A 25350-nucleotide genomic window follows, 5' to 3' on the forward strand; every position below is an offset into this window, starting at 1 on the left:
TACCAGCTCTGGGCCTTGGTTAGAGGGTACCAGGGTCTCGGTAGAAAGGGTACCAGGACCTGACAGAACATACGACGCAGCTCTTGGTTCAGGCTCTGGTCTTGTCACGTATTGACTACTGTAATTCCTTGTTGCTCGGCCTCCCAGCTGCTCAGTTAAACCTCTACAGCAGGGGTCGGCAATTCCAGTCCTTGAGGGCCGGTGTCCTGCATGTCTTAGATGTTACCCTGCTTCAGCACACCGTGATAAAAGTACCTGTGTCATTAACAGAATGGTGCAGCCCTGGATGACAAGCTGATGACGATGATTAATTAGAAACAGGTGTGTTAAAGCAGGGAAACATCTAAAACATGCAGGACACCGGCCCTCGAGGACCGGAATTGCCTACCCCTGCTCTACAGATGACCCAGAATGCAGCAGCACGTCTGGTTTTCAATCAACCCAAGACAGCTCATGTCACTCCACTGCTAATCTCTCTGCACTGGCTTCCAGTTGCAGCATCAAGTTCAAAGCTCTGCTTCTGGCTACCAAACAATTACCCAAACGGCTCCTCAATACCTTCGCTACTTGATTTAGAGCTACACTCCCTCTTAACAGCTCCGCTCAGCCAGTGAAAGACGCCTGGAGCTTCCACCACCACGTGGCGTGAAATCAGTATCCAGACTCTTCTCTTCCATTGTTCCCCGATGGTGGAACGACTTACCAAACTCTGTCCGATCTGCAGGGTCTGTACCCATTTTTAAGAGCAAGCTAAAGACCCAAGGAGCACTTCGGCATCTAGTAAGATGCATGCACTTGCGTCAAGATGGTGTCTTCTAGGGGCACTGTGGCGCAGTCTTGGGTTCAATTCCGGGGACGCTGTAGGCGCTGAAGTGCGTGTTAGTTGCCCCATGACTTCAGTGCCCACACCCTGGGTGGGGTTGGCGCTGGTGTGGAGTTTGCATGTTCTCCCCGTGTTCCCTTGGGTAGCTAATGTGGGCTATACATGCCCCCTCTGACCAGCCGGGGCGCCAGATGGGGTGGAGAGGATCTGGCCGGAATAACGTGATCCTTCCACGCGTTGCGTCCGGCCAAAGAAACCCCACCCTGTCTGGTGAAAAGAAGCGGCCTGCTCACTCCTCTGGTTAAGGAGGAGACCTGAGCTCAGTGCAGGAACTCCCGGGGTTGGTAGAGGATGGCAATGCCCAGGACTGTCACTTAGGTAGGAGCACGGGGTGGTAAAAATGGGAAAAAATCGGGGATACAAATATTCAAAATAAAAAAGAAGATGGTGTCTTCTTAGACGTAGCTTTCTAATTTATATATATATATAAAAAAAAAAAAAATATATATATATATATATATATATATATATATATATATATATATATATATATATATATATATATATATATATATATATATATATATATGTATATATATATATATATATATATATATGTATTCTAGCACTAGCGTGACAGCACCTTTGTCCAACTGGACTCTCAGCAGTCTGACCCGCACTGGACCCTCCTATGTGATTTTTGTGCTTGTGTTGTTCTCTCATATGTAAGTTGCTTTGGATAAAAGCGTCTGCTAAATGACAGTAGTGGTAGTAGGAGGGTCCCAGAGCCTCGGTAAGAGGGCCCCTGTTCCTTGGTAGGAAGGGTACCAGGGCCTCAGTAGGAGGTTCCCAGGCCTGAGCCTCGGTAGGAGGGTCTAAGACAATTAATTTTGACCCCAAACATTTGATAACCGACCGGTGGAAGACGGCAGAAGCTGCAGGCTGTGAGCTCTACTAGCTTCATGTTTAGCCTCTGAGTCTTTATTCTAAAAGAGGGAAGGAGATGATCTGCGGTTGAGACCTCCTAAGGGGGGAAAAACGAAAGAGGAGGAGGAAGAAGTTGTATTCACTGTGTTGTTCCTGTACGACCTGTTTTCAGATCTGTAGTTAACCTTGCAGGTCGTGCAGATGGATATCTTCGTACAGTAAAACAAAAAACATAAATGGTTGGGGGGTTAACTCTTAATTACTTTCAGTAACCGGTTCAAACAACATGGTTTCACACACGACTACATTTCCTGCTGGGAAGTTCAAACACTTTAATCCCAATATACCGGTTTGTCAGGTTTCACTTGAAGAGAAGAGAAATCTTGAAGGTGCTTTCCTTCGTCCGGGTCTGAAAGTGAGCGGCGCTGAAGCCCACCAGAGCCGGTAAAGGCTGAGCTCGTCTACGCTGGGGGTTTCCAATTAAAAAAAAACTAAACAACAAAAATAAAAAAGACACATGCACAGTAGCAGCCCCCCCCCCTCGCTGCACCACCAAGCAGCACTTCTCTTCTCTCCGGCTCTACGAACGCAGCGTCGGCAGCTCCTTCCTGTTTTCTGACATGTCTGCAGGGTGGGCCTGAATGGAAACGAATCCTCCTGATTTCACTCCGGACGCGTTGTTTACCGCTGACCCCCCCCCACCATCCAACCACCACCACCCATGTGTGTGCCAGCAACTGCTGATGTGAATCAAAGCTGAAACTGAGACCAGGAACTGATTCACTCTAACCGTAAATAGTCCGCAGTCATGGAGGAAGTTTGTCTTTGCAGGAATGTGGCACCTCTGAGGGCGATTTGGACCTGAATAAATGAATGAATGCTACGGTATTTGTCACATAAACGGTGGCTGGTGAAGTAAGATGAGGGAGATTCATTCATTCATTTTTATTTAAAACTTTTTTAAGAAAGGAGTCGAGTTTTGTGCTGGTTTGGTGGGAAAAGTGCAGGATTATTGATCCTCGATGTTTTGAGCAGAACTCACATTTTTTGGCAAATATTCCCTACAATTAATTTCAATGAGGTAATAACTTTATAATTTCAAACACTGTGTTACTCTTTGTTCTGTATTTAATGATGAAATGAGCTAGACTTAACTAAACTTGGTACCAAGAATAAGTACGACTTTTCTCTGGAAGTACGGTACACTGAATTTTGTGTAATTTTGTGAAATCTCATCCATTAGAGAACGATAATTCACACCTGTTAGCATCTGATGAGTTGAGATCGATGCTTTTTACGAGGCTTTAATTTTGGGTCGTAGAAAAAGTGACAAATATTTAACTTAATGACCGATGGCGTCTCAGATATTTACAAATGCTTAAGACTGATTTTGTGTATATATTACAGGGTTAATCTGGAGATGGATGTAGGGGATACTAGAATAAGATTTCTTTCAAACTTAAGAGTAACCAAAGTAATTTAACCTTTGTAAGTGTACAGAAAGTGTATAAAGAGGACAGTTTGTTTCGGCTTCTCTTTCCAGTCGCTGCTATCTCCTATAAGCTGATGAGCGATGTTAGTAATAATAGGTAATAGATAATAGATGCAACAGGAGAGGTTGTCCTGTACGTATAATCACCTCGTTTGTCTGCAGGGACCCGACCCATATGATGTCTTTTTAGGGGCTAAAAACAGGAATTTGTTCTGATTTAGGTCAACTCCTCCAAGTGCTAACTTGTAATGTCCTTTATTATGAGATTTTTGGATCCGTGTTCCTTCTTTCAATTATTAGTGACTGACAACGGTTGTGTGATTGGTCAGAAACATGAAGTGGGAGTGGTTAACCCGGAAAAGTAGAATCGTCATCCCACACTTTGTTCTGATTCTTTCCACCTTAAGTGAAAGAACAAATGTCTCTTTTCTTGCAGGGTATGTAACACCCTTAAATCCTCTATTTGGTGTATGCTGCAGTGAGCATCGGGGGCTAACTCCATGTGGGGATAGATACGTACATGAGTGGACTACTAACATACATGAGTGGACCATTATGCAGATACAAATATACTCGCGTGGCCAGAAAGTAATCGTGGAAGTTGAAGGTATACCAACCGAAACTGCTTCAAGTCACCTTGTTTTGGTCTTTAACAAAAGTTTACTCTGCTAACAATCTAATGGTTACTTTAACTCCGTGTGTTGGTTTAACACGTTTTTCTTTTCTTTCATATTTAATAACGAGGGTCCAACTGAAAAATAGCATTACTTCTTCCAACTCCTTTTTCAAGCATAACACATTTGCTATTATATTTAATAATCCTCGTCTACTTTGTTTACAATGGTACATTTATTATTTAGTGATCATTATTCTTTTAATTTTATGTATCTATTCATCTGCTGTTTTTTTTTTTTTTTTCGAAATTTAAAAAAATCAATCAATCAAAACTCTTAAGACAAGAGAGGGTGTCATACAATAGTGTTTTTTTAGTTTTGTTATTATTGCAAAACCATCTAGCGTCTGGTTGAGATAAACCAGAGAGGTGTGTGACGTGTCCCCGTTGTGGCACTAATGAATGAACTCTAATCTAAACTATCATGCAAAAGTCAACATGCTATTTTTGTTTGACTTGACTCTTTCAGTGTCATTTTAATAGTGCGTTTCATTTCCTGGTACGTGCATCGCGGTTTGGTTAAAGATTAGACTCTATGAGCATGTGGGCTTGGAGCTAAAGCTTCCTGCAGTTTTGACATCGCCACCATCGCTAACATGAACCAGAGATCAAACATTGTGAGTAAATGCGAGATAAAAATCCAGCTCTACTAATAACAAACGAAGAATTAGATGACTTTGGTATGATGTTTATTCATAATAAATTCAATGAATTATTATTCTCAAGATGATTAGATAGATAGATAGATAGATAGATAGATAGATAGATAGATAGATAGATAGATAGATAGATAGATAGATAGATAGATACAGGACTGTCTCAGAAAATTTGAATATTGTGATTTTCTGTAATGCAATTACAAAAACAAAAATGTCATACATTCTGGATTCATTACAAATCAACTGAAATATTGCAAGCCTTTTATTATTTTATTATTGCTGATCATGGCTTACAGTTTAAGAAAACTCAAATATCCTATCTCAAAAAATTAGAATATTCTGGGAATCTTAACTTTAAACTGTAAGCCATAATCAGCAATATTAAAATAATAAAAGGCTTGCAATATTTCAGTTGATTTGTAATGAATCCAGAATGTATGACATTTTAGTTTTTTTAATTGCATTACAGAAAATAAAGAACTTTATCACAATATTCTAATTTTCTGGACAGTCCTGTAGATAGATAGATAGATAGCTCGCCAGTCAGTGCATCATATAAAAAATAAAATAACAAAAAAATAAATAAATAAAATGAAATAAAAACAAATAAAATAAAATAAATATATATCTAGACACGTTCACCCCTCCACACATACATCAACACATGGACATTACAAAAACTTTCATCAACATACAATCATTTTTGTTATTGCACATTAGCTCCTGTTTTTGTTGAGAGTGGTTATTTCTGTTGGGTAAAAGCTGTTTGAGTCTGTTTGTCCTTGTTTTCATGAATCTGTATCGTTTCCCAGACGGCAGCAGTTCAAACAGTGAGTGTCCGGGGTGTGAAGTGTCTTTTATTATATTTTGGGCTATTTTGGGGATTATGTTGTAGTTTGTGTTTGTTGCAGCTGCAGCTATTTTTGAGCCTCTTTTAGAAACACAGCTTCACCTTCTTCTGTTTCAGCATCTTTGGCTCTAAAAATAGCGCGTCATCTGCCCACTCATCCAGCCGAGAGGAAGCGCTGCACATGTGCGTCATGCAGCTCTCTGTCACCCGAGTAAACAGGGTGTTCTGTCGATCCTTGCTACCCGTCTAGAAATGCTACTTTGTGGTTCTGCGCACGCGCACAGTCGATTTTCAAAGTTTGATTGCCATAATTTCTTGCATCCCTTCAGTCCACGCTGCAATTTGTTTGTCTGTGTGTCCTTTACTTTTATTTCTTATTATTAGGGCCCGAGCACTGACAGTGCGAAGGCCCTATTGTATCTGTAGGAAATGTTTTTATTTTTCTCGTTTTTCTCGTTTTTCTTCTGACGAAATGAGGGCCTTTTTGCCCCCCTAAACGTGCCCCAAAAGTCACCAAATTTTGTATGAAAGCCAGGCCTGGCGAAAAATTTTATATTTAATGGTTTGCATTAATGGGCGTGGCCTAATGGCTCAACAGCGCCCCCTAGAAAATTTCGTGCCTCAAGTTCCACAATACGGTTTGACGAACATGCATTGAAAATCAGTACACACCTGCATCATGTTGCAACTTAAAGAAAAGTCTCTTGGCCCCATGGCCGAAACCCAACAGGAAGTCGGCCATTTTGAATTAATCGTGTAATTTTGGCGCAATTCATGCCATTTCTTCAGCAGTTAATGCAGCCCCAACCGTAACGTGCACCCGGGTGTGTTATACATCAAAATGTGCCCCTCCATCCTGCGACGATGCGCATTACTATTCTCAGTCAAAAGCGTTACCGTGGCGACGCTAGACGCCAAAAAGCGTGCCCCCTTCATCTGGTTGGTCCATATTTGATAGTTCCTACTTTCTGCCATAACCTTTGAATGGTTTGATATAAAGAGTCGTGGGTGGTGTCATCGTACTCGGTTTTGAGTCCTTGAACATAATTGGTGCAAATTAGCCCCGCCCCTTCTTCTGATTGGTCGATATTTGATAGTCCCTATTTTCTGACATAACTTTTGAATGGTTTGACATACAGAGTCGTGGGTGGTGTCATCTGACTCGCTTACAGTTTTAATTTTATACTTATTATCAATCCAAAAATAGTGATTATAAAATTGATAAATTTGGGGGTGTAAGTGTTCTGATATTCATCCTGCAGTGGCAGAGAGGTGATTAGTCATCTTACCTGAATGCATTAAGTGACGGGAGCTTTATTTGATAGGATGTTACTGGACTATCAAATTATGCTACCCCTGAAATATTGATTTAAAATTGATAATATGGGATGTTGAGTATTTGATCCTTCAAAATACACTGACCATGACATGAATTGCATTACACTTTGTGAAAATGATACGATAAAGAGAAAAAAAAACAATTCTATTGCTTTATTTGATATTCATTCAGCCTTTATTTAACCGGGCAGGTCATTAATAACACATTCTTATTTACAATGACGGCCTGGCAAGCGACAAGGACCACTGGGGGGGAAGGAAGTGGTTTAGGGAGTAAAACACAGTAAAATTGTAGCTCTACAAAGTAGGAATGGGCGATATTTTACCATTCACGTCAAAAAAATTCCCCACGGTAAGAATTTGTATCTCGCAGTAAAAACGATAAATTCCCGTTGATGACGTTTTTGTGTGAAGCTGATTTATGGTTCTGCGTTAAATCCACGCACAACGTATGTGAAGGAAGGAAGGAAGGAAGGAAGGAAGGAAGGAAGGAAATGAGCCAGAAACAAAGAAAGAAAGAAAGAAAGAAAGAAAGAAAGAAAGAAAGAAAGAAAGAAAGAAAGAAAGAAAGAAAGAAAGAAAGAAAGAAAGAAAGAAAGAAAGAAAGAAATGAGTCAGAAAGAAAGAAGGATAAATTCCCGTTGATACGTGTTTGTGTAACAAACATGGTGGATCTGAGTCATTCGTTTTGCAGTACAGGTGTAACTCATTTAATTGGTTTTTATTAATTCAATTTCATTGGTGTACTTTAGTAGCATTTAGTATTCTTTTAGATCAGTGTTTTGGGGGCTCCAAAGACTGAATGTGGTGATAGATTTATAGTTACAAAGGTGGAGTTGAATTGGTATTTTTTTTATCGTCATTTTTATTTATTTATGCCAGAAATTATCGTGATACATTTTTTAGTCCATACCGCCCATCCCTAATCAGCAGTTCAAAGTTAGAAAACCATTAGGTAGTGTTTTTTGATAGGGTAGCAAAAATCGATAGACAGAAGCTATCGGTTTATGCGGTAGTAGCATTTTTTGATAAAGCAGCAGAAATCGACAGAACACACCGGGCAGAAAAGCCCGGAAACCTGCGCTCGGCCCGCGCTCGGCCCCGCGCCTCGGTGCAGCTTTTCTCACAGGGATCCAGGTCAAACCCGTGCACGCTAAGCCCTTTCATTGTGTTTGCAGGGCCACGCGGGTCTGAAGTCCAACACGGTGCAGAAACGCGTTAATGAACTCTGACAGCTGCACATGAAAGCGCCCGCTCACCATAAACGCAGTGTGTGTCACAGACTCGCACTTTCATGCAGAGGAAACACAGTCACCCTCCCCGGCCTGTGACTCAACCCCCCACAACATCCACCTCATTTCCACCACGCCTCGGTTTCATCTCTCTGCGTCTTTACAGCTCTCAAAGTTTATATCCACAGTTTCATTTTCACCTCGTTTAGTTTTTATTTCCCCTTACTCTGACCCTTCTCGTGCAAAAGTAAATATTATGTCATGCGTGCGTGTCGCAGCGGCAAGAAGTCCGTTTTTTCGTGCAGAAGTTGGCGACGTCAGTGATGGTTTGTGGTAGAACTTTCAAAACTTCCCTGAGAGGTTAATAGAAATGAAAATGTTATATTTAGAGAGAAGAGGGACATTACATCAAGTGCGTGCCAGTTCGTATTTTTAGTGGTTTTTATCCATTTAATTTCTGTTTTGTTTGTCTGCGTGTCTCATGGGACACGACACGTCCTGCTGGACACACGCACTTACAGAAATAGGTTTATTGAAGTTAATTTGGGTTGATGGTGAGGATTTGAACCTTTTCTCATGTCCGGCTCAAAGTAAACAATGACTTATTGGTCAAGTTCATTCAGTTAATGTGGAAAATGACTGAAAATGGATGTAAAAGGTGCCAAATGTGGGTAATCCGGAGGGACGTGCATGACACACATGTATTTCCAGTCCAGACAGCTGACCTTTTTATTTCATTTATTTTTTATTTTGTTTCACACAAATACAAGGATGAAGAAAAAAAGAAAAAAAACAAGATAAAATTCACATAAGGAAAATATTTTAAAAATCCGAACGAGGAGTGGTTAGAAAAAACTACACCCAAAGAATATACTAAAGTTAAGATATTAACAAATATAAAAATCACAATTAAATATTAAATGCACAAACTGGACATTTCCTATAAAGGAAAAAGTGAAAAAAAATAGGGTTCCTATTATTCTAAATCAAATGATTTAGAGAGCAGAGCATTCTTAAGTTTCTTTTTGTACATGGACAGTGACAAAGATAAATCAATTAAATGTACATAATTGTTCCACATGATAACTGAAACGGTATTTAATAGAAAACTGACAATGGGATGTTTCATACAATGGAAAATGAAGTTTCTTAACCTGTCGGCCTGAATAACAATGAACTTGAGACTTATTAACAAAATAGTAACTAAAACCATGAGGTAAATCTTCAGTCTTATGATTCACTTTAAAGACAAATTTACAGATTTGAAGAATGTTGATGTAATTGCAATTTAAAGAAGAAAGGTGCACTTGAAACATCATCTTTTTGTGTCTCCTTGCAGCTGACGAGCCGGGGCTGCGGCAGACGTGACCAGCATGGCCCACTGGGATGAGCAGCGTCCGCCGGTCGCCATGGAGTCAGCAGGTTCGGCGCTGGCGCCGCCCGTCGTCTCGTGAGATGTTCCGAGGTTTTCAGTTTCTAACTCATCTCCACTTTTCCCCCCAACGCAGGTGGCGTCTCCCCCACCGTCCCGGAGGCCGAGCTGTACCGCAGAATCCAGGCGGTGCTGCCTCGAGAACCGGGCCAGCAGCAGCCTCAAGGTACCGGCTCGGCTCGGCTCCCGGCAGCCAATCACAGGGCAGGAATTACCGGCGGCATGATCTGATATCTACGGAAGAGTATTAGGGCCAGGCAGGAAATATAAAAATAATATTTTAGAGGAGGAAGATTTTTCTCTTCGAGAAAAAAGTCGAAATCACGAGAAATAGGTCAAAATTTCGTGAATAAAGTTGAAATGTTGAGGAAAAAAGGCGAAATTTTGACTTTATTCACGAAATTTCGACTTTTTTCTCAAAATTGTATAGAGGGTCTGCATTGATGTCACTTTTCCACTGGACCAGCCCCCTTACTGGCACTGAGTGGCAAAACATCACCAAAAATGGCTGCAACTAGTGGAGAAGACGGGATAGCAGCCGATTATCTGCTTAAATTAAAGGCAGTTGGACTTGACAGTGACCCGTACAGTTACCCAGAGAACCAGTGGTCCATGGACATTAATATTTGGCCACGAATCCAGTTTCCTGATATTTATATGTACTTAATTTCTACGCCGGGGAAATACACGAAGCAAAGCTTGAAGACATACAAAAGTCTTGACGCTTGGTCCGAAAAATCCAACATTACCTGATACAAAATGGGAACCGCAAATCCATGTTTCGATGTCTGGAATCCAGTTATTTCTGTGAATTGCAGCGATCCATTTGTCTCTCTTAAGCTTATTTTTCGGCAGTCTGTAAAACGATAACTCAGATTTCTTGCTAAATCTATGAGTACAGTCGATCGCAGAACAGCTCTTTCCCATTTTAGATGTTTTCGAGTTGCTCAAACTGAAAGTTTACGCTGCCACTCAGTCTTTCTGACACTCAGTCGGCGTAACCCGCTGTGAAGTCGCATCTGTGACATCATGCGCATTCCCTCCATTTCACCATTAATCTCGATATTTCAACTTTTTTCTCAACATTTCGACTTTTTTCTCGAAGTGCACAATGGTATGGCCCTAATACTCTTCCGTACAATGCAGATTTAGAAAGAAAAATAAGCCAAATGTTTATTTTCTGCAACAAATAACATTTAACTACTTTTATATCTTTTATTTTGATACGTTTTGTCTCAAGAATTTGATTGTTCGCGTTTAGAAAGTTGAGCTTAAGGTCTTTGCCCTCGTCACACAGGGAGGTACGCTGCAAAAACAGGTTCCTGGAAGTAAAAGTAAAGTAGATTTATAAATCTTTGGCCTATTTTTCATTCAACAATGCTGTCGGACCGGCATCAGGGGTCTGGTGACGAGCAGAACCACGCCCGCCGATAGGGGGGGACAAACGGGTCTGTTGTCCCGGGCCCAGGGTAGGGGGGGGCCCAGAACTGAAAAAAAATAAATAAAAAAAAATAAAATAAAAATTTTATTCTCATTAAATTATGGAATAATTTTTCAAAATGTTTCAAAATATGCCTATTTGTGGAAAAGATATGTAGTATTTGAGTTACATAAAAGCTTGTTATTTGTTTTTTTCCTAATTGTCCTTGTGGTCAAGAACCCCCAACACAAAAATGGTTTGGCCGCTGATCAAAATTTGATGTTATCATTTAATTCAACCATTAGAATGGTCAAAATGTCCGGTCAGCACAAGTCCGGTGCTCAGAAAAGAAGAGAAAAGAGAAGAAGAGAAGACGAAAATAGAGGCCTCTAGAGGCGCTGGAAGCGTTGAGGTGACCTGTTGATTTGCACCTGTTGAATGCAAATCCCACTGGGATTTGCATTCAGAACCCTTAAGCTTTCTAAGACTGGTCCGAAAGGCAGAAATACCGCGTCTCCGGCGGTTGAAAATACCTCCCTGATGCTCGACGTCAGGGGAGAAGTGTCAGAGTGGAGATGGTAGAAAGTCTGCGAGCCCTTTGTTGGGTTTGCGACCACTTCGTCTCTGAAAACAGGAAGCTGAGGTCACTACTCACACGGTGTCGCCAAAACGGGACATCAGAGTACCTGAGGACACGACTTTGACTTCTGCTACACATTCAGACACGACGTGTCGGGTCCACCGTGAACGCTGGTGGAGGTGGTTCATGGTCGGGGCTGTATTTAGGCGACCACACGGAGACCTCATGATGGTGGTTTTTCTCTTCTCTCGAGCCGATTGTTCCGAGGAAGTCGTTCATATAATGATTTATAAAACAGAGACGTCGACCAAAGTGGTTTGAATCAAACAAAAATTGTCCTGAACATATTTAAAGTCAGAGCAGTGCGACTATGACAGGGTTTTTGGGCTGCCGTCGTAAACGCAGCATCCCCGCGCCCCGGCACAAAGCTCGGATCCCCTCAAACCGGTGTCCTCCAGACCAGGATGGGGGCGCTGCAGGTTTCAGAGACCCTCAAGATCTCCCAGGAACGTTTCCAGCACCTGAAAGTTCGAGTTTGTGCCGCGGGGAGTGAAGTGGATCGCGGGGTTGCCGTGTCAATACATTCGTCGTTCCATGCACATCTAAATCAAGCTATTGACAACAATCCAGCTAAGGATTAAACTGGAGTTTCAGAGAAGTAAACGTGCGCGAGAAGACAATCGATTATTGAGTGAGCTGCGTTCGACTCTGCGATGCTAGGTGGCGCCACTTTTGCGTTGGCGTTCTTCTGGTTCCTTCTTTGTTGTTGGTTTTCTTCTGCTCCTACTGTGTTGATATTCTGGCTTTCGCTGTGGGGGGGGTCCCGGGGCGGTCAGTAGCTCGGCTAAGCGTGGGTTGCTATACATGCTGAAATAACTCGGATTAGGAGCATTATCTGGCACGAAAAGCTCGATCTCAAGAGCTCCAATTCACTTCAACTACAGCCCGGCTAAGGTGTAAACGCGGCTTTTAAAACTTTGATATTGGTCGGATTAAGGCAGGAGTCTACAACCTGCTGTCAGTGGTTGACATTTCCCCCAGTTTGTGTTTCTGTTTTGCCCCGCCTGTTTTCCATCTGCCCTGATTGTTCACACCTGTGTCTCGTTACCCCCTTGTGTATATCTGGTCTTGTCTTTCCCTTGCTCCTTGTCGTTCCGTCCTGTTTCCTCCTTCCATGTGTCCTGCCAAGTTTTTGCTCAAGTTTTTTAGATCCCTGTTTTGTGTGACTTTTTGATCCTGCCAAGAAGCGCTTTTCGTTTTTGGTTTTTGTAAAATAAACCCTTTTTTGTTGAACTCCTGCCTCTTGCTCTCCTGCATCTGGGTCCTCACCACACCAGCCTGACACCTGCGGCTCTTCAGCTTCATTGTAGCGGCTCCCTTTGGCCTTGAAATAAACCCAAACATAACTAAAAGATATTTCTGAATGAATTTTTATTCATATTATTAGTTTATTTTGTTGGGCAGTTATCTTGGAGTTTGAGTCGAAGCCATCTAATTTTAAAAGAACTATTTTTAATTTCTATATTTCTATATTTATTTTTTAAGCTGCTAAGCTGCAGCAATTTTTTAAAATTTTTTATTAAAGTGGGGTAGTTTTTATTTTACTTTTACACAAATATAGATTGAAATAGGCCTTCAGTTCACAGTTTAATTTATTTCATAAAGGTAATAGAAACAAGGGACTGCAGATGCAAAGTAGCCTAAGGATAACTCTGGTGCAATGCATCAAATGTTTACATTTATGTTTTTACTGTAATTGCACATGGTCCCTCTCAAATAAAATTAAAAAAAAAAATAAAAGAAATAAAGATAAGATAATAAAGGTTGCAGAATGTAAATGAAGTAAATTAAGCGTCTTTGAGATCTTTTAACCCTTCTGCTGTCTTAGGGTCAAGGAAGGAGGAAGACAAGAAGGGAGGAAAGAAGGAAGGAAGGAAGGAAGGAAGGAAGGAAGGAAGGAAGGAAGGAAGGAAGGAAGGAAGGAAGGAAGGAAGGAAGGAAGGAAGGAAGGAAGGAAGGAAGGAAGGAAGGAAGGAAGGAAGAGAGGGAGAAAACAAGGAAAGAAGGAAAGAAGGAAGGGAGGAAGGAAGAAGGAAGGGAGAAAACAAGGAAGGAAGGAAGGAAGGGAGAAAAGAGGAAGGGAAGAAGGAACAGGAGAATTAGGTCATTTTGACCCGAAGACAGTACAAGGGTTAAAAGCGCTCTATAATAAAATTGATTATTATTATGATTATTATCAAATATACTGACTGTTGCTGCAAGTGCAGCAACAGTCATGGTTTCCTCCCTGGACAGATGTTTAGTGGCGCTGGACTGAGTCACGTCTGACCGGCTCTTAGTCATTAGCTGGTTTTTGTGGATTAAAGCTTTAATAGAGACACGTGTGACACATTTAGCGTCTAACCTTGGTCACATGGTGTGTGTTTGTGTGTGTGTGTGTGTGTGTTTCTGCAGGGATGCTGAGGTGGACGCTGCACAAGAAGGTCCAGAACAACCCGGCCAACAGCCTGGCTCTGGTGTGGGTGCTGATAAAGGAGCTGGAGAAGGTGCTTTGAACCCTGTGAAGAGAGAGAAGAGAGAAGAGAGGAGAGAACAGAGCGCCTCGCCGCCGCCGCCGGGCCTGCGCCGTCACCACAGACGCCCGGCGGCGGCGAGGCGCTCTGCTCTCTCTTCTCTCTCTAGAAGCTCTCGAGCTCTCGGTTTCAAAGAGGAAGGAAGCTGCCGCCACCGTTGGACACGCAGGCAGTACAAATGTGACTATTTCTGTGTCTCTGCAGGCGGAGAGGTGGGACTCTCGCAGGTTCATCGTCCCGCTGCTTCACACGCTCATGTACGCCGTCATTCAGGTACGAGTCCTGGCCAGAGCACTTTCACATTCTGTTTATCGATTTTCTCTCAAATAACCAACATACAAAACATTCATAACAACAAGCCCAAAAACAACACCCCCCCCCAACACACACAATAAATAGTAATAATCTAAAGTAAAGAATAAAAGAAAATTAAGAAAATAAAAGGGCTTAACTGAAGGGGAAAAAAAGAAGATGCAGGTATAAATACATATATACATACAATACTACGGAAGAATATTAGGGCCATGCAGGAGAAAAAATATTTGAGAGGGGAAGATTTTTTTTTATTGTGCACTTCGAGAAAAAAGTCGAAATGTCGAGATTAATGTTGAAATACAATTTCAAGAATAAAGTCGAAATTTTGTGAATAAAGTTGAAATTTCGCCCTTATTCACGAAATTTTGAGAGTTTTTTCTCGAAATTGTACTTCAACATTAATCTCGACATTTCGACTTTTTTCCTCAACCTTTACAGGACTGTCTCAGAAAATTAGAATATTGTGATAAAGTTCTTTATTTTCTGTAATGCAATTAAAAAAACAAAAATGTCATACATTCTGGATTCATTACAAATCAACTGAAATATTGCAAGTCTTTTATTATTTTAATATTGCTGATTATGGTTTACAGTTTAAGATTAAGATTCCCAGAATATTCACATTTTTTGAGATGAGTTTTCTTAAGCTGTAAGCCATGATCAGCAATATTAAAATAATAAAAGGCTTGCAATATTTCAGTTGATTTGTAATGAATCCAGAATGTATGACATTTTTAGGGCCCGAGCACTTGCAGTGCGAAGGCCCTATTGTATTTGCAGGAATTTTTATTATTATTATTATTTTTTTTTTTCTTCTGACAAAGTGATGGCCTTTTTGCCCCCCTTAACATGCCCAAAAAGTCACCAAATTTTGCACCCAAGTCAAGTCTGGCGAAAAATTTGATATTTAATGGTTTGCATTAATGGACGTGGCAAAATGGCTCAACAGCGCCCCCTTGAAAACTTTGTGCCTCAAGCCCCACGATACGGTTTGACGTACATGCACGAAAATCGGTACACACCTGTATCATGGGACAACTTAAAGAAAAGTCTCTTGGCGTCATGCCCGAAACCGAACAGGAAGTCGGCCATTTTGAATTAATCGTGTCACTTTGGCGCAATTTATGCCATTCCTTCGGCAGTTAATTCAGCCCGAACCGTAACGTGCACCGAGGTGTGTTATACATCAAAATGTTCGTCTCCATCCTCCGACACCACGCATTACTTTTCTCTTTCAAAAGCGTTACCGTGGCGACGCTAGACGCCAAAAAGCGCGCCCACCCTTCATCTGGTTGGTTCAGACAGAAAAAACTTTGCGCCTCAAGCCCCATAATACGGTTTGACGTACATGAACGAAAATTGGTACACTCCTGTATCATGTCGCAACTAAAAGAAAAGTCTCTTGGCGCCATGGCCGAAACCGAACAGGAAGTCGGCCATTTTGAACATTCTGAATTAATTGCGTAATTTTGTAGCAATATATGCCATTCCTTCGAGAGTTAATTCAGCCCGAACCGTATTGTGAACCCAGATGTGTTATACATCAAAATGTGCGTCTCCATCCTGCGACTACACGCATTACTTTTCTCTTTGAAAAGTGTTACCGTGGCGACGCTAGTCGCCAACAAGCGCACCCCCCCTTCATCTGATTGGTCCATATTTGATAGTTCCCCAAAAGGCACCAAATTTGGCATGTAAGACAGGCCTGGCGATAAATGTGATATTTCATGGTTTGCATTAATGGGCGTGGCAAAATGGCTCAACAGCGCCCCCTTGAAAACTTTGTGCCTCAAGCCCCACGATACGGTTTGACGTACATGCACGAAAATCGGTACACACCTGTATCATGGGACAACTTAAACAAAAGTCTCTTGGGGTCATGCCCGAAACCGAACAGGATGTCGGCCATTTTGAATTAGTCGTGTCATTTTGGCGAAATTTATGCCATTCCTTCGAAAGTTAATTCAGCTCGAACCGTAACGTGCCCCCAAGTGTGTTATACATCAAAATGTGCGTCTCCATCCTGCGACAACACGCATTACTTTTCTCTTTCAAAAGCGTTACCGTGGCGGCGCTAAACGCCAAAAAGCGCGCCCACCCTTCATCTGATTGGTTCGACAGAAAAAACTTTGTGCCTCAAGCCCCATAATACGGTTTGACGTACATGAACGAAAATCGGTACACACCAGTATCATGTCGCAACTAAAAGAAAAGTCTCTTGGCGCCATGGCCGAAACCGAACAGGAAGTCGGCCATTTTGAACATTCTGAATTAATTGCGTAATTTTGGAGCAATATATGCCATTCCTTCGAGAGTTAATTCAGCCCGAACCGTATCGTGAACCCAGATGTGTTATACATCAAAATGTGCGTCTCCATCCTGCGACTACACGCATAACTTTTCTCTTTCAAAAGTGTTACCGTGGCGACGCTAGACGCCAACAAGCGCACCCCCCCTTCATCTGATTGGTCCATATTTGATAGTTCCCCAAAAGGCACCAAATTTGGCATGCAAGCCAGGCCTGGCGATAAATTTGATATTTCATGGTTTGCATTAATGGGCGTTGTCCCAAGGCGTGGTGTTGAGGACCCAAACGCAAGGAGAGAGAGGGAGGCTGGAGGCAGGAGTTCTGGAGGCGCCGGAACAGGGGCAGACAGGATGCGGGGCGCCGGAACAGGGGCAGACAGGATGCGGGGCGCCGGAACAGGGGCAGACAGGATGCGGGGCGCCGGAACAGGGGCAGACAGGCTGCGGGGCGCCGGAACAGGGGCAGACAGGCTGCGGGGCGCCGGAACAGGGGAAGACAGGCTGCGGGGCGCCGGAACAGGGGCAGACAGGCTGCGGGGCGCCGGAACAGGGGCAGACAGGATGCGGGGAGCCGGCGTCGGGGGGCAGAGGATCCCCGGAGCTGCCCGAGTGGGGACCCGGGTCCGTGGCGCTGGCTGCGGGGGTACCTGGGTCCGAGGCGCAGGCTGCGGGGGTACCCGGGTCCGAGGCGCAGGCTGCGGGGGTACCCGGGTCCGAGGCGCAGGCTGTGGGGGGTCCGGGACCATCACCGGAGCAGGGGCCGATGCACTCTCTCCTGCTGGGTCCATGCTGGTCGGTCCGTTCTGTCACAAGGCGTGGTGTTGAGGACCCAAACGCAAGGAGAGAGAGGGAGGCTGGAGGCAGGAGTTCTCAAAAAACAGAAGGATTTATTCCACAAAAAAGTCAAACTAAAATGCTGCAGAGCAGGATCAAAAACAACTCACGTATACAGGGATCGAAAACCAGGAGTACATGGAGGGAACAAACAGTACGGACCGACAGGCAACAAAGGAATGACAAGACCAGATATAACAGGGGATAACGAGACACGACGAGACACAGGTGCAGACACAATCAGGGCAAAGGGGAAACAGGAGGGACAGAACTAAAACTCAAACTGGGGGGAAGTGTCAAACCCTGACAGTACCCCCCCCTCAAGGGACAGATCCCAGATGTCCCAACAGTCCACACCCAGGGCGGGCAGAGGGGGCCCAGGCCCCACACGGCCAAAGTTCTGGGGGCCGTCCTCGAGGCCGGGCAGACCGGCGAGAGAGTTCCGGAGGACGCCGACGGGGCCGGGCCAACCGGAGAGTCATTTTGGGGGCCCAACACCGGAACCAGACTCGGGGCCAGGCACACCGGCCAGAGGGCCGTTTTCGGGGCTGGGCAGATCCATCCGGGACCGCCTCAGGAACCGAGATGGGCGGCGGGACCGCCTCAGGAACAGAGGCAGACAGGATGCGGGGAGCCGGAACAGGGGCAGACAGGATGCGGGGCGCCGGAACAGGGGCAGACAGGATGCGGGGCGCCGGAACAGGGGCAGACAGGATGCGGGGCGCCGGAACAGGGGCAGACAGGATGCGGGGCGCCGGAACAGGGGCAGACAGGATGCGGGGCGCCGGAACAGGGGCAGACAGGCTGCGGGGCGCCGGAACAGGGGCAGACAGGCTGCGGGGCGCCGGAACAGGGGCAGACAGGCTGCGGGGCGCCGGAACAGGGGCAGACAGGCTGCGGGGCGCCGGAACAGGGGCAGACAGGATGCGGGGCGCCGGAACAGGGGCAGACAGGATGCGGGGCGCCGGAACAGGGGCAGACAGGATGCGGGGCGCCGGAACAGGGGCAGACAGGCTGCGGGGCGCCGGAACAGGGGCAGACAGGCTGCGGGGCGCCGGAACAGGGGAAGACAGGCTGCGGGGCGCCGGAACAGGGGCAGACAGGCTGCGGGGCGCCGGAACAGGGGCAGACAGGATGCGGGGAGCCGGCGTCGGGGGGCAGAGGATCCCCGGAGCTGCCCGAGTGGGGACCCGGGTCCGTGGCGCTGGCTGCGGGGGTACCTGGGTCCGAGGCGCAGGCTGCGGGGGTACCCGGGTCCGAGGCGCAGGCTGCGGGGGTACCCGGGTCCGAGGCGCAGGCTGTGGGGGGTCCGGGACCATCACCGGAGCAGGGGCCGATGCACTCTCTCCTGCTGGGTCCATGCTGGTCGGTCCGTTCTGTCACAAGGCGTGGTGTTGAGGACCCAAACGCAAGGAGAGAGAGGGAGGCTGGAGGCAGGAGTTCTCAAAAAACAGAAGGATTTATTCCACAAAAAAGTCAAACTAAAATGCTGCAGAGCAGGATCAAAAACAACTCACGTATACAGGGATCGAAAACCAGGAGTACATGGAGGGAACAAACAGTACGGACCGACAGGCAACAAAGGAATGACAAGACCAGATATAACAGGGGATAACGAGACACGACGAGACACAGGTGCAGACACAATCAGGGCAAAGGGGAAACAGGAGGGACAGAACTAAAACTCAAACTGGGGGGAAGTGTCAAACCCTGACAGGCGTGGCAAAATGGCTCAACAGCGCCCCCTAAAAAACTTTGTGCTTCAAGTCCCACAATACGGTTTGACGTACATGCACGAAAATCGCTACACACCTGTATCATGTCACAACTTAAAGAAAAGTCTCTTGGAGCCATGGCCGAAACCGAACAGGATGTCGGCCATTTTGAATACAGTGTGTCATTTTGGCGAAATTTATGCCATTCCTTCGGCAGTTAATTCAGCCCGAACCGTAACGTGCCCCCAGGTGTGTTATACATCAAAATGTGCGTCTATATCCTGCGACACCACGCATTACTTTTCTCTTTCAAAAGTGTTACCGTGGCGACGCTAGACGCCAAAAGGCGCGCCCCCCCTTCATGTGATTGGTCCATATTTGATAGTTCTCCAAAAGTCACCAAATTTTGCATGCAAGCCAGACTTGGTGATAAATTTGATATTTCATGATTTGCATTAATGGGCGTGGCCTAACGGCTCAACAGCGCCCCCTAGAATACTTTTCTCTGCCATAACTTTTGAATGGTTTGACATAGAGAGTTGTGGGTGGTGTCATGGGACTCGATATTGAGTCCTTGACCTTCATTGGCCTGAATTAGCCCCGCCCCTTCTTCTGATTGGTTGTCCCGATTTTCTGCTGTAACTTTTGAATGGTTTGACATAGGAAGTCGTGGGTGGTGTCATGGGACTCTGTAATGAGTTCTTAAGCTTCGTTGGCCTTAATTAGCCCCGCCCCTTCTTCTGATTGGTTGTCCCGATTTTCTGCTATAACTTTGGAATGGTTTGACATAGAGAGTCCCGCTTCCTGATTCAAACGTCTGCCGGCCCCGCCCCCCGACCAATCAGTGGCGAGTAGGGTGATGACGGCCCCGCCCCCCGACCAATCAGTGGCGTGGAGGGTGGTGACGTCAGAAATAGACCCGTGCTCAGCCCGGTTAGAACCTCGGCAGAATGGTTACAGAAAAAGTAATAAAAATAGTAGTGTTTTACTAATATTTATACCTTACAAATATTTTAAAAATTAGGAAAAAAAAGTTTCAGACATTTCATCGCTATGTTGGTCTCTCTTAAGCCAGTAAGTCAAAGTGAAAGGGACAGCTGAGACTTAGCTCAGCCGGGAAATTGCGGTCTTTGGTACCAGAGGTCGGGAGTTTGAGCCTGGCTGTAAGACGAAAATTTTTGTCAGCAATTTTTGTGTTTTTTTTACATCAAAATGTGCGTCTCTGTCCTGCGACGACGCACATTACTTTTCTCTTCCAAAAGCGTTACCGTGGCGACGCTAGACGCGAAAAAGCGCGCGTCCCCTTCATATGATTGGTCCATATTTGATAGTTCTCCAAAAGTCACCAAATTTTGCATGCAAGCCAGGCCTGGTGATAAATTTGATATTTCATGGTTTGCATTATTGGGCGTGGCCTAACGGCTCAACAGCGCCCCCTAGAATACTTTTCTCTGCCATAACTTTTGAATGGTTTGACATAGAGAGTCGTGGGTGGTGTCATCAGACTCTGTATGGAGTCCTTGACCTTCATTGGCCTGAATTAGCCCCGCCCCTTCTTCTGATTGGTTGTTCCTTTTTTCTGCTATAACTTTTGAATGGTTTAACATAGAGAGTCGTGGGTGGTGTCATTTCTGATATGCTTATGGGGGGCGGTGGACGTGAGTGCGAGGGCCCGTTCATCGCTGCTTGCAGCTTTAATTGTTTTTGTAATTGCATTACAGAAAATCACAATATTCTAATTTTTTGAGACAGTCCTGTATATACATACAATACTATGGAAGAGTATTAGGGCCATGCATGAGAAAAAATATATGAGAGGGGAAGATTTTTTTCTATTGTGCACTTCGAGAAAAAAGTCGAAATATCGAGAACATTTTTTTTTCTCAACATTTCGAGTTTTTCTCGAAATTGTACTTCAACATTAATCTCAACATTTCAACTTTTTTCTCAACATTTAGACTTTTTTCTCGATATTTCGACTTTTTTGTGTGCACAATAAAAAAAATCTTCCCCTTTCCTGCCCATTTCCTGTATAAGAACAGCAAAGTCACAAGAAAAGGGGCATTGAACATAAACAGCAATTAACTGTCATCTAATCTTTGTTCATGAGAATCATTGGGCAGATTATCCATAAAATGTAAAAAGGGTGACCACATGTCATTAAATTCTTCAACTTTACCTCTTAGAATGTATGTTAGTTTTGCTAATACTAGGTGTGAAGACATCTCTTTTAAGCACTGAGTGGAATTAGGACTCTGAACATCCTTCCACTTCAAGGCTATTGGGCCAGATCTCTTTTAACCCGTTTGTGAGACGTGTTTTCAAAGCTCCTGCAGGTCAGGAGGAAGAATAAACCTGACCTGACCTCATAAACAAGAGTCAACGTGGAAGTAATTACCTAAAATAGAGGGATTTGTGACGGTAAACGAGTGTTTCCTGGTGGATTCGACTCATTGGATTCATTCCCCTGTATCCTGTTTGTGTGTGTGATGCTGCAGACGGCCCACATCCCAGACGAGCTGTACAAGCGCGTGTACGACTTCTGCAAGCGGCTGCTGACCTTCCCCCACCCCTACTGCGCCGTCGGCCTCAGCTACAGCAAACACATCAAGGCCGAACGCCTCATCCCAGGTACACGCCCCCCCGTCACTTTAGACCTGTAGTCAAGACGCCTAAACCCAGACCAAGACCAGGACCAGAGAGGATCAAGACCGAGACCAAACAGAACCCTAGTAATGTCCTGATCCTGCGTGATTGTAGAACATCATCCTGGTTCATCTAGTTTCCATATGAGCTTGTTTTCAACTGCAGCTCAATAACACAGAGAAGTGGATGATGATGTTGAACTCACTATAAATGTTTCCATCCATCAGCTGAGATCAGATCTGTGTGGCGACTGCACTACCGCTATTTCTACACTATTGGAGGATTGACTCCAGTGCTTTTAAGGATTGACACGACTACTTACTAGTCCCAAAGTCCTCTAGGCCCTCCAGAAAAACGCGATTACGCGATCGCATAATTAATTGCATAATCAGCCAAATGGCGCAGATTACGCGGGGATACATTTATTCCTGAAAGGGCGCATATTACATCGCTTATGTCCGCGCTGAATATGCGAATTATGCGGGGCTCGCTTGATTTCACCGCATCATCGCCGCACATTTTCGCATTAAGTTTGGAAAAAGGGGGAAGTGTTGTGAGTGACATGCATGTCGGAACGCCCGGTCGCGACGTGCGGGACCCGCCCGGGTACCTCCGCACCCCTCGCAGAAACCGCCACCCCCCAAACAGCAGCTCTCACCCGCGGGGGTGAGAGGAAAAAGGGAGTGCCGTCTCCGTCGAGCCCCCCGCTTGAGCGGTGGGCGCGGCTGCCGGTGGACTCAGGATCCGCGCTGACCGCGTACCATTGCGCCCGCGAAGGCCGGCGGAGGCGGACTCACGTTCCCATCCACTGGGGGATAGTGGCGGCGGACGCGTGGGGTGACGAAGCTCTGGCTCGTCCCCCTTGCCGCGCCGGCGCTCGGCAATCACCCGAGCACTGAGCCGCGCGCTGGAGGGAGAGAGGCGGCCGGCCCCCGGGCTGCGACCGCCCCTCTCCTCTCTACCTGCGCTCTCCTTTTTTTTTCGCCTACGACCTCAGCTCAGACGAGACAGCCCGCTGAATTTAAGAGGGAAGAGCTCAGCGCCGAATCCGCAACTTCCTGCATATTTCGCATATTTTGCAACTTTCCGCATATTCCGCAACTTCCAGCATATTCCGCAATTTCACCGCATAAAAGCACATAAAAAACCTGCACATTTAATCGCAAAATCAAGGATTTTAGCCCGCAGAATCAAGGATTTTTGCCCGCGTTTTTCTGGAGGGTCTAGTCCTCTAGCAGAATAACCAGCCTGAGGTCTCAATCCCGTGCGTCTCTCTTCCAAGATGCACCACAGAAACTAAACGCAGTTTCTCCAAATATCTGACTTAATTTAATTTAAAATACTTTTGTCAGGCCCAGTCGTTAAAGCTCTCTTTTAAAGCCAAAATACGCTTAATATCTTACCAAGGCGAGTCCGTTTCGTTCAACCCTCCGACGTGCTTTCTCTTCAAATGCATTACCGACGTGCTCCCATGAAAAGCACCTGATTCTAATTAATGGTCCTAATTAGCTTGTCATCAAGGTCTCCACAATTCTGTTGATGACACAGGTACTGGTATCATGGTGTGTTGAAGCAGGAAACATGTAAAACATGCAGGAGTGTGGCTCTTGAGGACCAGGGTTGGCCACCCCTGCCCTATTGTATCTGTAGGAAATGTTTTTCTCGTTTTTCTCGGTTTTTTTCCGAAGAAATTAGGGGCTTTTTGTCCCCCTAAACGTGCCCCAAAAGTCACCAAATTTTGCACGCAAGCCAGGTCTGGTAAAAAATTTGATATTTAATGGTTTGCATTAATGGGCGTGGCCTAATGGATCAACAGCGCCCCCTAGAAAACTTCGTCCCTTAAGCCCCACAATACAGTTTTACGTAAACGCACGAAAATCGGTACACACCTGTATCATGTCGCAACTTAAAGAAAAGTCTCCTGGAGCCATGGCCCAAACCCAACAGGAAGTCGGCCATTTTGAATTAATCGTGTAATTTTTGGCGCAATTTATGCCATGTTTTCGGCCGTTAATGCGGCCCGAACCGTAACGTGCACCCAGGTGTTATACATCAAAATGTGCATCTGGATCCTGCGACGACGCGCATTACTTTTCTCAGTCAAAAGCGTTACCGTGGCGACGATAGACGCCCCCCTTCATCTGATTGGTCCATATTTGATAGTTCCTACTTTCTAGCATAACTTTTGAATGGTTTGACATAAAGAGTCATGGGTGGTGTCATCGGACTTATTTTTGAGTCCTTGACTTTTATTGGTGAAAATTGCACGCGCGAGGGCCCCTTCATCGCTGCTTGCAGCTTTAATTTTATTTGTTATTTACTGTTTGTGTCTTGCTGCTTTTAAAATTGATGTAAAGCACTTTGAATTACCTTGTGTTGAATTGTGCTATACAAATAAACCTGCCTTGCCTTAACGTGTGTCTGGTCTGCAGGTCTGATGTACCAGAGGACGGTCACCGCCGAGCAGAGGCTGAAGAACGACCACTACCCTTTCCAGGAGAGGTGAGTCCACCACTCCCTTCACCCCCGACACCCGCGGCGCCGGTTGTAAATCCTCACCTGCTTGTGTTTCCCCCTGCAGGGTCTTCGTCCTGGCCGACCCGGCGGTCCTCTCCGGGTCCCTGGTTCCCGCCCTGCTGGGAGACTTCGAGGCGTCGGCCTCGGCCCCGTCCGGGTTCCCCAGCCCTCTGGATCACATGCGCAGCGTCGTGCAGCACTCGCTGCAGGCGGCGCTGGGGTCGGAGCGCTGTGACGGGCCCCAGCTGGCTCAGGCTCTGCGGGTCGGTGCTCTTCTTACCCATAATTCCTTGCTTTTATGTTTATATTTACCTGCTGGTCATCGCTTTGGTTTTTTTCTTTCCAAAATGTTCAATTACAACCAAATAAAACAAAAAGCAAAAATTGTTTCTGCATGTTAAACAGGAAGAGTTTCACTTACATATCCTGCATTTAGTGTCCCAGAGTTTTAATCCATTAAATCGTTTGGAAAAATCACATAATAATCCAGTAATATTGCAGAAATCTTCATAATTGACATTGCGGGTTATTTATAGATCCGGTACGTGTTCACAGCTCGTCCTACGTTGACGTACGTTGACACGTATATAATCAAAATTATATATCTCAAAAACTAAAGTATGAATTCATTCCAAATAAATTTCCTCTGGTTTGAAATGGTTCTGTTTTACTTTTTTCCATTTGAGGTTTGAGGGATCTCGCTGTGGGATTGCTTTATTTAGAAAGATATGTGTAAAATTAAATATCAATTTACCTTATTTGCACTTTTTATTTTTTTAGTTACTATGGACTTTTAACATACATATTATGGCTTATATGGGTTGTTTTGATGCATAGCAAATAAAAAAATACTCAAAGCATTTTGCTTGTAATGAGAAAATAAATGTTGTCCCACTGGCAGATTTTCCTACTTATTTCAAGTGAAAATTTACTTGAAACAGGTGAAAATTGTGAAATAAGTTATTTTTCTGGTGTTATTTTTCTGGTGATGACTCTAAATGTTGAAATAGCAGTAAA

General features: G+C 44.8%; 1 protein-coding gene across 1 annotated transcript in view; it reads left to right on the forward strand.

Moving 5' to 3' along the window:
* The window catches only part of LOC133455911 (phosphoinositide 3-kinase regulatory subunit 6), a 69670-nt gene that overhangs the window by 12412 nt on the left and 31908 nt on the right, over positions 1 to 25350 (forward strand). Inside the window, exons 2-8 of the mRNA XM_061734640.1 lie at positions 9334 to 9416; positions 9503 to 9592; positions 13881 to 13972; positions 14204 to 14272; positions 21669 to 21801; positions 24249 to 24318; positions 24398 to 24596. Coding sequence (XP_061590624.1) covers positions 9368 to 9416; positions 9503 to 9592; positions 13881 to 13972; positions 14204 to 14272; positions 21669 to 21801; positions 24249 to 24318; positions 24398 to 24596 — 702 coding nt within the window. The 5' untranslated portion in view covers positions 9334 to 9367. The remainder of the gene's footprint in view (positions 1 to 9333; positions 9417 to 9502; positions 9593 to 13880; positions 13973 to 14203; positions 14273 to 21668; positions 21802 to 24248; positions 24319 to 24397; positions 24597 to 25350) is intronic.

This window comes from Cololabis saira, chromosome 1 (genome assembly GCF_033807715.1).
Source record: "Cololabis saira isolate AMF1-May2022 chromosome 1, fColSai1.1, whole genome shotgun sequence".
Classification (NCBI taxonomy): domain Eukaryota; kingdom Metazoa; phylum Chordata; class Actinopteri; order Beloniformes; family Belonidae; genus Cololabis; species Cololabis saira.